The sequence below is a fragment of the Rhinolophus hipposideros genome (genome assembly GCF_964194185.1).
Source record: "Rhinolophus hipposideros genome assembly, chromosome: 1".
NCBI lineage: Eukaryota > Metazoa > Chordata > Mammalia > Chiroptera > Rhinolophidae > Rhinolophus > Rhinolophus hipposideros.
The window spans coordinates 50,428,195-50,442,742 of record NC_138047.1 but is presented as its reverse complement, the minus strand read 5'-3'; the positions used below and the strand labels follow the sequence as shown (position 1 = coordinate 50,442,742).

Sequence of the window (14,548 nt, the reverse complement as noted above, 5' to 3'; positions counted from 1 at the left end):
ATACTTTTGCTCAATTTCATTCTCTTTACTCTTTTAATTAAAGTTTATTGGGGTGACAATTGTTAGTAAAGTTACATAGATTTCAGGTGTACAATTCTGTATTACATCATCTATAAATCACATTGTATGTTCACCACCCAGAGTCAGTTCTCCTTCCATCACCATATATTTGATCCCCTTTACCTTCATCTACCACTCCCCTCTCCCCTTACCCTCTGGTAACCACTAAACTATTGTCTGTGTCTATAAGTTTTTGTTTCTCATTTGTTTGTCTTGTTCTTTTGTTGTTTTTGGTTTATATACCACATATCAGTGAAATCATATGTTTCTCCGCTTTTTCTGTCTGACTTATTTCACTTAGCATTATAAACTCAAGATCTGTCCAAGTTGTCACAAATGGTCCTATTTCATCTTTTCTTACTGTCGAATAGTATTCCATTGTGTATATATACCACAACTTCTTTATCCATTTATCTATCGAAGGACATTTTGGTTGCACCAGATTCAGAGCACATGTGTTTCAGTTCTGTTTACTCCTGCAGGGATCCACCCAGATAGGTGGGGACAGGGGCAGGGTGGGTTGTGAGAGGTGGCTCAGAGCAATGGCGGCGACCACCACCACAGCCAGTCCTGCTTCCACAGCTCCCTCCCCTTTGCCGGAACTAGTTGGGCTGCGAATCTGTGTCTGTAGTCCACAGTTCTCAGAACAGCAAATATTCTGTTCTTTTGATCTGACACTGCTACTGTTCCACTTCTAGCACCGGGCAAGTGGGGGAGGGGCAAGTGCTGGGAGGGTTGGGAGGGGGCGGCAATTCTCAGTGCCTAAGGCTTCCATTCTCTGCTCGGCAGTGAGGGCTCAAACCACAGTTTTCAGCCTTCTTCCCTCAGTCTTTACCCCGAGCTCTCTACCATGAGCATTGGGTTCAGCCGTGTTATATGCTGCCCCCTCAGCCCTGTGGGCTGTAAGCAGAGCCCTAGCAGTCCGAGTTCTTCCCTCTCCCGCAGCTGCGGTAGTTCCGGGAGCAGTGGGCTCCGAGCACTGAACTAGGTCTGTGTCCTGTGCCCACGCGGCTCTGTCTCCACACTTCTCCCTTCCCTCCACCCCCGCTCGCGGGATACTCACACCTTTAGGTGAATTCAGTAGTGAGCCTCTTCATCTTGTCTGTCTGCTGTGCAGGGAGTCCTTTGTGGAGTTATTGTTGTTCGATTAGTTGTAAATTCCAGGGGAGATTTCCAGAGGCTCACGCCACCTTTTGATGACTTCACTGTCCTCTTCACTTTTGATTGGTTTTATATTTTATACTGTGCATCATCTCTTCAAATATAAAATTTTTGTGAGTACTTTCAGCTAGGTCTTTCCTAAAATGTGGTCTGCAGTTTATGCACAATAATTTCACCTAGGGAGTTGGTAATGAAGGTAGGCTATCACACACATACAACAAGACATCTAAAGGACATAAACATTGGCATGGAAGCTGTGAAGTGGTGTTCTCATTCAATCTCTGGCAATTTCAAACTGTCTTTGTGAAATGCTTCTTCATTACCAAATTAAGGCATTTGGCTATATAATCTCAGACATATATTCAAACACTACAAAATAACGACTAAAATTAGGCTATCTAACCTGAGGTATATATTACCACCAATTTTGATTAGAATCCTTAAAAAAGAAAGATTGTCATCTAAATGTCTCTTTGCTTAGATCAAAACATTTTTTTCTGGGTGTGAAAATGGTTGACTTGGTCATTTGCAAATATTTATTTTTCTTCACAAATCTCCTAAAATTAATACTTAGAATCTGTCCCTTTCAAAAAAAACATTATTTAAAGGTAACAATAAGTGTGTGATATTGGTAATGTGGAATGCGTACTTCACCTTACAAAGAGGGTTGTACTGGGTATAAATTAACCAGGGAATTCCTACTGAGAAAAGGATGGCAAATTAATTGAAGTGATTGGATTTGACTCAGGAAAATAAGATAAACTGATAGTGGTGGAATTCTTCAACATTATGAGTGACCCAGAAACTATAACAAGCTGGAAGGTAGATATACATTTCTGATTAAAAATTAGAAAACTATTGAGAGGTGATTTGGTACTGTTATAAGGGGGTTAATCTATCACCTGCCATCTAATTGGAGGGAAACAATCAGTATTAAATTCATCAGTACTTAGAGTTCTGGTTAAATTTTTTAAGTGAATTTGTTTTTGTGAATTTATTTTTATTTGATTTTGTAGATTTTATTGAATGTAGTTTTATTTTACACATTACTGTTCTTTCACTACCCAAATATCCTCTCCCTCTCTCTTTCCCATATCCCTTCCTCCCTCTTTTCCTCCCTCCCTTCTTCTTTCCCTCCCTCCCTTCTTCCTTCCTTATATGATAATAACTTCCACCCAACTTTCTTTATGTTCTCCAGGAAGACCCACTACGTTATGTGAAACTATGGGCAAAGCAGAAATTTGGCTAATGCGGACATATTGGGATTTTGAATTTCCTCGTCCATACTTACCTAATTTTGAGTTTGTAGGAGGATTGCATTGTAAACCTGCTAAACCATTACCTAAGGTAGGTTTTTATAGTGAAGGATTTTTGTACCTTATGATAAAACTTCTGATTTTCCTTTAAAGTTTATAGCCTAAATAGCAGACATATGCTGCTGGACCTTTTCAGTTTGCTACACCAAATCAATTTTCCAAGTCATATGAGTCACTTATGAATGATATTACTTTTCTTTCTGGACTTTACTTTGATATTTAAACTGAAGAATGAAGTGATTTAAGGAACATATTGAAAATATTAGTGTGTCTGCAGTGTGGGTACTAAATTGAAGAGACAGGAAACTAGAGCTTGGAAGTCCCTAAGGAGACTGCTGTAGTTATCCTAACAATCACGATGGAGTTATGAATAGGAACATTTGTTACAATTGAATGATAAAGAGGCTTTCATGAGAACTCTTGGGTAGATTCCACAGTACTTGGTCATTAAGAAAAAGTAAGTAATGTCAGAAGACATGGAATCACATATGGCTTCTTGGATAGCAGTTAACTTTACTGAAATAAACAATTAGTGGAAACACTTTTTTGAGATGACAATTACCAGTTCAATTTTAAATTTACTGTAAGGAGCCAAAGGGATTTTCAGGTGGAGACTTCTAGAAATAATCTGGGTAATATAAGGTCTCTACCCCAGAAGAGAGCACTGGAAATAGATTGGTAGTCATTTACATAAAGCAGAAATCATAGAACTGGGAGACCCAAATGTTGAATTGGTTCTTTATAACCATGACATCAGGTTTTTTTGGAGTAAAAAGGAAAATTGTATAACACATTCCAAAGTTATCAAAGTATAAATGTAGACTTCCAGAAGTATTGGAAGAAAACAATATTAAGAAGCAAAAGAATAATAGGTAAAAATAGTAATAATATTATATTTAATTATCTTTGTCAATAGAGAGTGAGGAGACAGAAATTCATTTGCCTGGGTTGTAGGTAAACAAAAATAATCTCTGTAGAAGATTGGAAGTTAAATGGTGTTCCCAGGAGAGTTGGTTTCTGTTTAGTGCAAGATGCATATTTGTTTAAAATTTCATTTCAGAAATCTGAATATGCTTTTCTTATCAGCCAAGTTATAGCTGCAGGCAAGCTCTAGAATATTATTACAGGAGATAATGAACCAATATCTAAATAAGATGCAGTAAGAGATATGACATATTCCACTGCTCACTAGATAATACCTTGCCACGCTATTATGTTTATCCTCCCACCTCCACTTTCACACACATACAATTTCACAAAAACAACTCAGACATGTTTTACAAGAGGGGGGAATTATTCCATTTCAAACCCAATTACCAATATAGATATTTGGGCAACGTGAATTCTAATCATGGCTTCTATCTCAGATGAAAGAATTATGCCAGTCACTAAATACACAGAATAAAAAAACAATAAGAGGCAGTCAAATCAAGAATCTGAATCAAACAGGTAGATATGTAAATTTTAACACGTGTGTGTGTGTGTGTGTGTGTGTGTGTGTCTGTGTATACTGCATATGATTTTTTATTCAATCATTATCTGTTTAGGGAGATCAATCAAAATAGTAAAGCCAATTCTTGGGACTTCAGAAACATTTTCTTTACACAGACTAAGCTAAAAATAGTAGCCTAATTTCATTTATGGCATCATCTTCCCCCTAGTAATTTTATTAGCCTTAAATTGAAAAACATCAGTGTTTGCAAGGCAACCACAAATAGTTACAAAAGGAATGCATGTCACATCTCTAGAGGGTTATATTCACATAGATTATGATGTCAGACCTCAATCCCAGACTTTACAGTACTCAACTTGCATAACTGTAAGTAATGAACAAGAGAATTTTATTTTGCAGAGAAGTTTATATTTTACTTCTGTGCTAAGTCTCAAATTAAGGGTATGTAGTCAGTGTGCCACTCTTGTGGGAAGACAGAGAGTCACTGTCTCATAAATGTTATGATTGTAGCAAGAGTTTAACTGTGCTGTCACCTTTTAAACATATTACTATATATCCCTAAAAAGCCCTTTTTAGCCCTATGAATCAGGGAATTAATAAATTTTTAAAAATATTCTAAATACCTAAGAAAGTTAAATCAATTTATTGGCTGTAAACTAGCATGTTAACAATATTTAAAGCCTATTTCAAAATTCTTTTTTGGGCTTCCCTCCAAGAAGTGATTATATGAGTTTGCAACCAAGTCTTTTGGTTTATATATTAAGCTTTGGGAATAATACTTCCACATACCAGGAGAAAATCTGCCTCTTATCAACTATTCCTTAGGTACAGTGGTTTGACTCCATGCCTTTATTTGTAATCACTCATTATATATTTAAGCCATAGTTTTCAGAAACATATTTTCTCTTAAGGAGACTAAATTATTCTATGTGGCAGAAGACAGAACCAGTCTAACAATATGTCTGATACTTCTCTTGACTCTGCCTATTTAGAAGTGTATTGAACTTGTTTCCTCTGAGACCTTATATTTGCATAATAGAAGTAATTTTATCATCGCAGGAAATGGAAGAATTTGTCCAAAGTTCAGGTGAATATGGCATTGTGGTGTTTTCTTTGGGGTCAATGGTCAAAAACCTCACAGAAGAAAAAGCCAATCTCATTGCCTCAGCCCTCGCCCAGATTCCACAGAAGGTCAGTACAACCTCCAATGTTAGTAAGCAGCCACTCTGCCAACTGGAGAGAGAGTGTGGCTAATAGTGTAGTGCTCTTTCCAGATGAAAGCTGAAACTCATTATACACGGAGCACAACTGGCACCACCTTTAATTAAAACATTAAAATGTTGTATTTGGGCACATTTGATCATTTGCCTATTTAGCCTTTGCTGTACTATGAAAATGCAACTTTTAATGAAATCATTCATTTTCAAGGAAATGGAGATAAAAACGTTATGGTCCTAATAACTTCTTACTATTTAAAATCTTATGGCCTGCACTGACTACTCCCCAAACTTTTCCAGTGTATTAGCACCAAGATCCAGGAAAAGAGAGAGGCGATACATTGAGAGGAATCAGGCTCAGGCATATATTTCCTATCTCTAGGTTTTATTAGGACTCTATGAAAGTATATTTGGTTAAGAAGTAAAAGCCTGATCTTTCTAAATTGTATTTTCTACAGTTAAAAAACAATTAAAAATCCTCATATTACTTTCAAACAATATATATTTCTAATTTATGATACTCAGTTAACTTCAATTTTTTTTAAATCATTACAATTCTAGATTTCTACTCTTTATGTACTCTGTTAACCTAAAAAACTAAAAGACCAAAGTGAGAGGCAACAATTGCATGGGGTCAAAAAGGATTGCAATTCTAGGAAGAACTGATTCAGGCAGAAATCCAAATAGTGTTCTGATTAGGTAATGAAGGCAAGTATTTATGAGAAAGGAAAGGGGAATAATTACATAAGTAAAAGGAAATTTCTGTTGGCATCAATAAGCCAAGAAAGGAATTTCTACAGGTGCAAATAGGCTAAGTTATTCTTTAGCTATACATGGTGGTGCTAATTCTAAAGATGTCTGTAATTCTCAGTCCAGTAGTCAGATGTCTGCTTCCTGTTAACTCTGCCAACAGTTGTTTGGAATACAATAAACAGGACAGTTTAGTCAACTAGAGTTAGGAATTAAAAAGCATTAAAACAAACAACACTGTGTAAATTTATTTATGTCAGGAGGCCATCCTAGCTGTCAAGTTTCAAATGTAATGTTTTCCCAAAAATGTAATTAGCTTTAGATTTTTATTGCCTGGTTTTGGGATAATTGATTGTCTTTTCTTCCTCCCTCCCTCCCTCCTTCTTCTTTCTTTCTGTTTTCCTTTCTTTCTTTCCCTTTCTTTCTTTCGTTCGTTCTTTCTTTCTCTCTCTCTCTCTCTCTCTCTCTCTCTCTCTCTCTCTCTCTCTCTCTCTCTCTCTCTCTCTCTCTCTCTCTCTCTTTCTTTCTTTCTTCTTTGTTTCTTTTAGTTTTGAAGGTTTGCTTATAATCCATTATTTTATGAAGTACCTTGTTAGGATGTTGACCTTTCATAACATAGTTTTAAGTGATAAACATCACTTCTAAGTGATAATACTATATACTTAATAGACTATTAGTATAAGTTCTTTCAAAACAGGTAGATGTCAGTAAACTGCTGTATCTCTCAATGTTTGTGAGCTACACCGTTTGTACATTTCTCTCAATTATCACATAAACTAGACTGAGCTACGTGAGTTTTACATAACTCTACAGCCTTAAAATTCCTTATGGAGTGCAGTTTCCCTTCAACCTGAAGATGCGTTTCCCCAGCTAGAGCTGAAACACCAAAGATTCCGCACAACATCGAAGACATTGTGCGGAACCAGAGCAGAGAAAAGCAGAGCAGAGCAAGGCAGAGTGGAGTAGAGCAGGCAGGTACAACAGAGCAGAGCAGAACAGGGCTGTCTAGCCAGAGAAGGCCTCACCCCTGGGCCACCACACAGCCATGTTGTTTCACAGCCCTCCTGCTTCATCATTGGGCTGTAACACTATTGAGCTGTTCCATAGCTGTGGTGTTCTCACAGCCCTGCTATGCCACAATTGAGCTATTTGCACTGAATAATTTCCTTCTTTACCTCACCCCAAATTGGGGATTCCTATTGGCATTGAATTGGTGCCAACAACCATGAGTTGACACACTGAACTGCCAGCCTGCACTGTTCCTACCATTTGAGCCAATCCTTTTAAAGGAATTCCTGGAATCATATTTCAACCAATAGGAACGAGACTTTCCCTGTCCAATTGGAGCTGCACAGCTATATTCTCATTAGCATCTTCTCCGACCAATAAGAAAAGTGCTGTTTAAATCAATCAAACTGCAAGGATTTAGAGTCCTCATTTGTAGACGGAAAGGGCAACCAGGGACCAGAGACAGGGACTTTTCTCTATTTACGACAGCTCCCCTCTGATTCAGCAAGTGTACTTCCCTCCTACATTGAAGATTGAGGGCTGCATTTCCCCTGGCTAGAGCTGAAACGTCAAAAACAGCTTTGGAGCCAAGCTGGAGCCCAGCTGTGTAGCCAGAGAGGAGCCTCACCCCAGGTCTGCCTCACAGCCAGCAGCCATGCAATTCCATAATTGAGTTGTTTGCACTGAATAAAGTTTCCTGCCTCAGTGAAAAAAAGAAAAAGAAAAAAAATTCTTAATGGTGTGTTTTTACATGCAAAATTAAAGCACTTTCTTCCACAGGTTTTATGGAGATATAAAGGAAAGAAACCAGCCACATTAGGAGCCAATACTCGGCTCTATGACTGGATACCCCAGAACGATCTTCTTGGTAAGACTACAGGAAAAAAGTTGTATAGTTGGATCCTGGATAAGTTGAGTGTTTAACAGCAAATAAGTTTAATAAATATTTAATAATATAAAAATTTTACTGCCTATTTTAAAGAAGATATAATTTAAAACTTGGCCATTGCTTATATAATAGATTTCTGCTTCCTCTAGTTCATAATAGAACATTTTCAGTTAAAACTTTGATCACTTTTCAAGATTCAATCTCAGTACAGACATCACTTCCTCAGTAAAATCTTTCCAGACAATGCAGAGGAGTTATTTTCACCTTTTCCTGGGATCACAGTTTTCTAGAGATAGCAACAACCCCTGTGCTCAGCTTCTGTAGAAAATACAGACTTCTTCATTGAGTTATCCCTTAGCTTTTCTCCAACTCTTTCTGAAATTCTGTTAAAATATTATAATGAAATCTTTACCAGCTTCTCACTCCACCCCTCCCCCCCAAACTAGGTCATCCCAAAGCAAAAGCTTTTATTACTCATGGTGGAACCAATGGCATCTATGAAGCTATTTATCATGGAGTCCCTATGGTGGGAGTTCCCATGTTTGCTGACCAGCCTGATAACATTGCTCACATGAAGGCCAAAGGAGCAGCAGTGGAGGTGAACATAAACACAATGACGAGTGCAGATTTGCTCGACGCCTTGAGAACAGTCATTAATGATCCTTCGTAAGTACTACTGCTTTGAAAGGTTTACCATTGATTATGTTACCCATCATATTTGAGAATGTCCAATGTTTCATGCATTTTTAATTGGTATGCTTTCAAATAACCATACCATGACCAATACAAAAACTACTTTATTATTCCATTTCCCAAATTGCTGAAGTGATTTGCTAAAACTGCAAAAGAAAAAAACAACCCTCAGACTTCAAATAACTATCAATGTTTTTCCAACATAAATACTATAATGATTACATAAACTCCCTTAGATTTTTTTTGGATCATTATTTTATATAAATAATAAATATATAAAATAAATATATTTATATATATTTCAAATCTCTTTTTTTTTTTAATTCTGTCTGCCATTTTTTGTTTATTGCCCAATGTTGTGTAAGTTTTTATCAAGACATGTTTTTCATCTTGCTCTCTCAGTATCTGTACTGAATTTGTATAGGTGCCTTATATTTAAACTTGTTCCAGGTTATCTTAGATGCAATTATTTTTATTCAGAGGCAAAAGTTGAAGGCTAGTTATAACATTCCATTCCCATTACTCAAAATTGAAATTCAGGCAGTGGCTGAGAAGGTAAACTCAGATGGAATTTTAAGCAGCTTTTTTCAGTGGAACTATTTTGAATAAAACTATCTATTCAAATCCCTAGAATAGGGGTTTTCTAGACAGAAAGTCAGTGTATTAATTTCTAAGAGAGAGGTACTCAATATTTGCCTTAAGTCCTTGTGAAAACATAAGCCCTGGTTGTCCACTATTCCCTCACTCACATTCCAATCAAATGACTTTTATTAATATGCAAGTTTAAGTCATAATTTTCAGAATATTATAAATATCAATTCAGGAGCTGGGTATGGGGTTATGAGGTTCAGTAAAGCTTACTATAATATTTTTTTAATTTAAATTTTTGTATTAAGTGTCAGGCGTACAGAATAACATAATGATTAGACATTTATAAACCTCACAAGGTGATAACCCCAGCAAGTCTACTACCCAACTGATACCATACATATATGGTATATCTTTTTTTCCTCGTAAATGATGCTCATGATGTCTAATCTATTAGGTTATTACCAGGTTGTTAATTGATGGTAATTTGGTTCATTTTACTAAATATCAAAGTAAGTAAAATCTGTAATTTTTTAAAACTATACTTAATTATATAAAATGTTCATTAAATTTTATTGGTGATTTAAAAACTATTGATGTAAACAATAGAATCACAAATAATTCTTAGAATTTTTCAAGAAAATACCTAAAATTATTTATTTTGAAATACCTTAACATTAACTCTAAATCTAATTATCTGAAATTATCTGGGAACAAAAAAATCTAGTATAGATTTAAATATGCATGTGTTTGTATCCTATTTTATTATTACTTAAAGGAATTAATGAACACAAAATATTATATTTAAATACATAAACCACAGTAATTTCAATTATAATATTTTAAGAGAACAGTCATACAGCATTAGTGTGGAATAAATTATGAAATCATTTTAAATATGAGCATAGTTATTTCTTATCCTATCTCACTTATAAGAAAGAATATTTTTATTTAGATTCACATGTACAAGATTGTCTATCAAGTATGTATGTATTTCAAATATTAAATCTCTATAAATGGTGAAAGACTTGATTTGGAGAGATAAACTTTTATCACATTGCCTAAAATGTATTAGAAAGAAGCATGTGAAATTACTGTTTTGACCCTATCTATATTTTTATCCAATTAAAAGAGTATATGATTATTCTTTCTCATTGTGCACAAAAAAGAACACAATACCCCTTGCTGCTGGATCTGTACCACGTTCACTGGTGAATGAAATCATATCATATTTCTCCTTCCCCAATCCCAACAATGTCCTGCTCACACTAGAACATACCATCAAAAACCTTCCTTTCCATCATCTTTATGTCTCCAGGTTGGAAATTTTATTTCTGTTAAAAAAATACACAGAGAAACATACTAATTCTGTCTCAGCCATCAAGAAGTGTCAAGTGAAGACATAGCTTTCAAATACATACTTTCAAATATATAGCCTTTCAAATATATACTTTATACCCATTGTTGTTTGAGAGGCCCTTTGAGATATTGACTCTATAGCATTGACTATTGTTATGCCACAATGGTTAGGGCTCAAATTCTAGTGAGATATTTCTATTTATCTTCAAAACTCAAATTCCATCTCCGCATCATTTCTAAAATTACCCTAGTACCCTCATCTAATTTTGACATTGCTAATACAGACAATGTCCTTTGTAGAACAAACACACAGTGTGTGCAATGGAGGAATCTCAGAGACCGCAAAAATGACTCATTAATGTTGACAACCAATTTCCTGTGTCTGTCATTAACTAGTCAGACATGAGGGTCCATGCTTATGGACTTTTTAATGGCTATTTTCCCACAATATGGGTTAGCCACAATCTTGGTCTTAGAGCAATACTTGAGATCGTACTTCATACAATATTAAAATTCCTTCTTGAAAAAAGTAGGCTTATTCCTTTTTTATATGTTTACATTTGACCACATTCTATTAAAAACATTTTTCACACACCATGCCCTTTACAACTCTTAAAAAGCTATGCCACCAGCAAAGTTGATATCACAGCAAGAATGAAATGTTTCCTCAACCCATCTATGCCCTTTGGCTAGCATAACATATAATATTAGGTTGGAGCAAAAGTAATTGCAGTTTAAAAGGTTAAAAAAAAAAAAATTGCAAAAAACGTAATTACTTTTGCACCAACCTAATATGTTATACAAATGTATCACATACTTAACCTTTAATAAAAGCAAAAACTCTAATTTCTGTCCATGCTTTTGTCTACCAGGTATAAAGAGAATGCTATGAGGTTATCAAGGATTCACCATGATCAACCTGTAAAGCCCCTGGACCGAGCAGTCTTCTGGATCGAGTTTGTCATGCGCCACAAAGGAGCCAAACACCTGCGGCCAGCTGCTCACCACCTCACCTGGTTCCAGTACCATTCTTTGGATGTGATTGGATTCCTGCTGGCCTGTGTGGCATCTGCTATATTTTTGGTCACAAAATGTTGTTTATTTTCTTGTCAAAAATTTAGTAAAACAGGAAAGAAAAAAAAGAGGGAATAGCTTTTTCTAAGTGTGGTAAAGGCAATCATTCACAATGACCTTAATGAAAACCTTAATTTCAAAATTCCTTATTTTGAAATTAATTTCAAAATGACCTTAATTTCAAAATTCCTATTCTTCTACCTTAGCCTACAAATAAAGCCTAGAATTCAACAACACCATTAACTAGTGAGCATTTTCCATTCTTCCTTTGTCTTTTCCCAGGTGGCTAAATTTACCCTCTTTCTCTCACTTTTCTGACACAGGGACATAAATGGTTTTATGTATATTCTATGCATAATATCAATTTTTTTCTTTATTTTTAACCTGACGTGATATGCTGACTGACAATATGCTAAATCCTGGGGAGCACACAAAATGTGAGCTGAATTTGGTGGATGTAGGGAACATGGAAAAATACAATTTACAAGTTCCCCTAGAACATATAGATCAGGGAAATGTCATAGAAGATTAGTGTGTTTTAAGAAGAATATTGATTTCTTTCTGAATAAAAAATAAGCCCTTCTGCTTGCCCAGTGTTACTGGGGTAAGAGAACGCATTGATAGTGATTGTGATGGCACATCGCACTAGGAACAGTCCACAAATTTCCATTAAACACATAGATAATCATGAGTTAAGTTCCACCTTTAGTCAACAAGTATTCTTGGGTGCCCTTTTAATGCAAGGCTCTGGGTACTACCTTCAAACAAAAGAGATAAATTGAGTCATTATTTTTTATCAAGGTCAGAGAATGTAGCAATATATTAAAGGTGAACAGATCATTTTTAGGGGAAATAACAATACAAAAAACTTTTAGTAATTTTGTGAATTTTTTAGTTAACAACACAATTAATAACCTTACAGTTAAATGTCAATTCACTATATTAAAAATCACTAATGCTCATAATCTATAATCATTTATAATCATAGGTCTAGTTTTCAGTCAAAACAACAAATATTTACTTGGGCTATAAGATCATTATATTATTTTTCAGACTCTATCTTCTACAAATTTAAATTCATCAATTAATTGTTATGCAAAGAAAATATAATAAGATAATAGCAGACCTTCTTGACCAAAAAATATGTTATAGTAAATATTTATCAATGCAAATAAATAAAGCTAAAGACAAATGTTCATATTTCAATCAGCTTTGTATTAATTTAACTAATAAAGACTGAACTTTATCCTGTATAAACTTAATGACATGTGTAAAGATTTAATTTTAGTATTTGATATTTGAGGTAATAACTGAGGTAATCCACTGGCTTACTGATTTTTTGAAATTCTTATTCATTTCAATATAGTATATTAAAAATTACTTCCAGTTTAAAAATAGCTGTATAATGGAACATATTAAGTATTTCTTCTTGACTATGTCCATTATTGAAAATGCAAATAAATTCTACAATGTTTTTTGTGAAGGCTGAAAATGTATTTGTTATGTTATTTTTAAAGGGTGATTCATATTGATGTGTTTTTTATTTTTACAATTTTATTATGTTCGGAGAAGAACATTTTATATTTGCTCTGCCCAGTTTATTTTCTGCAGTTAGAATTCAGTGAATGGCTATGATCCAATGAGAAGTGAGCTGACCATCTGTAGCACTGCGCACTACCCAATTTCAGGCATCCATTTGATTTCTGATACTGGTCACCATTGCACAGGAGACGCTTCTGCTCAATATCCACTGCTCACCTGATTTTCCTCTCCTGCTCTCTGATTATCTGTATATTTCTTCCTTTGCCTGAATGTCATCAGAAGATAGCTGGCAAAAATTCCTGGGTGATACCAACTGCATTAGTTAGTATAACTGCAGCATATACTTGGATTAAAAAACAAAGTATGATAATAGACTTTCCCTACCAGTCATTCATAAACTGTTCAGATCAGGAAATTCTCATCCCTAACACAGCAGAAATCAAGTTCCATCAACCAGAATACTTTGCACAAGTCTTACATTCTCAGAACTTAGAGATGTTCAGGAGGCAAAACCTTATACTTTATTTTGTTCATATATTTTCCATGTGCCCCTTATGCTATGGCAGCATTTCCTCTGTCAGGGTTATTTACTTGGCAAGATGATCCAAATCTTCATGCACTCAAAATCAGTGTGGTAATATATCCCATCTGAATGATTTGTCACAGTTTTCCACTGAACTTTACTATTGGACATCAAAGTATTAAGATGGGTTCAGTAACCTGCTTGATATTAGACATAATTTTGCCTACACTTATCACATGTCGGCAACGTACTCTGTTTCCCCGAAAATAAGAGCTAGATGGACAATTAGTTCTAATGTGTCTTTTGGAGCAAAAATTAATATAAGACCCAGTATATTATATTATATTATATTATATTATATTATATTATATTATATTATATTATATTATATTACAAGACCCGGTTTTATATTACAGTAAAATATGAACAGGTCTTATATTAAATTTTGCTCCAAAAGACATATTAGAGTTGATTGTCTGACTAGGTCTTATATTTAGGGAAACACGGTAGTTTATCTGGTATTTTGAATCATCACCACAGCCAAGAGAGTAACACTTTCTCTCACTGAATTCTAAAGCAGAAGAACTCAGAATAATCAAGTAGCATCTGAAGATCCGATCAAGGTAAACCTCCAAATTGCCTGACTCTAAGTTATAATAATGAAAAACAAACTTGTCTAAGGGAAATGGCTAGGCTGCTTGTTAGAGGATGCATTCTCACTTTCAATCACTTGAACTCTGAACCTATGTATGCAAATTAAATACATAAGGCATCACATAGCAGACCATGATTTCAAGCATAGACTGCATCTTTTAAGATAGCACCTAAAATACATAGGGTATTTTTTCAGCTAAAGCCCTGAAAAGCTTTCATTAGCGAATAGGTAACTTGGTAAAACCAGCAAATTGCTTTGAT

At 35.0% G+C, this 14,548-nt stretch overlaps 1 protein-coding gene across 2 annotated transcripts in view; it reads left to right on the top strand.

Annotated features, from left to right (window-relative positions):
- LOC308497159 (UDP-glucuronosyltransferase 2A1) overlaps positions 1-13,056 on the top strand; it is a 56,290-nt gene extending 43,234 nt beyond the window's left edge. For both annotated transcript variants that reach the window (XM_081047485.1, XM_081047486.1), the window contains exons 2-6: positions 2,420-2,568; positions 5,050-5,181; positions 7,746-7,833; positions 8,301-8,520; positions 11,367-13,056. In XM_081047485.1, the coding sequence (XP_080903611.1) occupies positions 2,420-2,568; positions 5,050-5,181; positions 7,746-7,833; positions 8,301-8,520; positions 11,367-11,646 (869 nt within the window). In that variant the 3' untranslated portion in view covers positions 11,647-13,056. The remainder of the gene's footprint in view (positions 1-2,419; positions 2,569-5,049; positions 5,182-7,745; positions 7,834-8,300; positions 8,521-11,366) is intronic.
- The last annotated feature ends 1,492 nt before the right edge of the window (positions 13,057-14,548 follow it).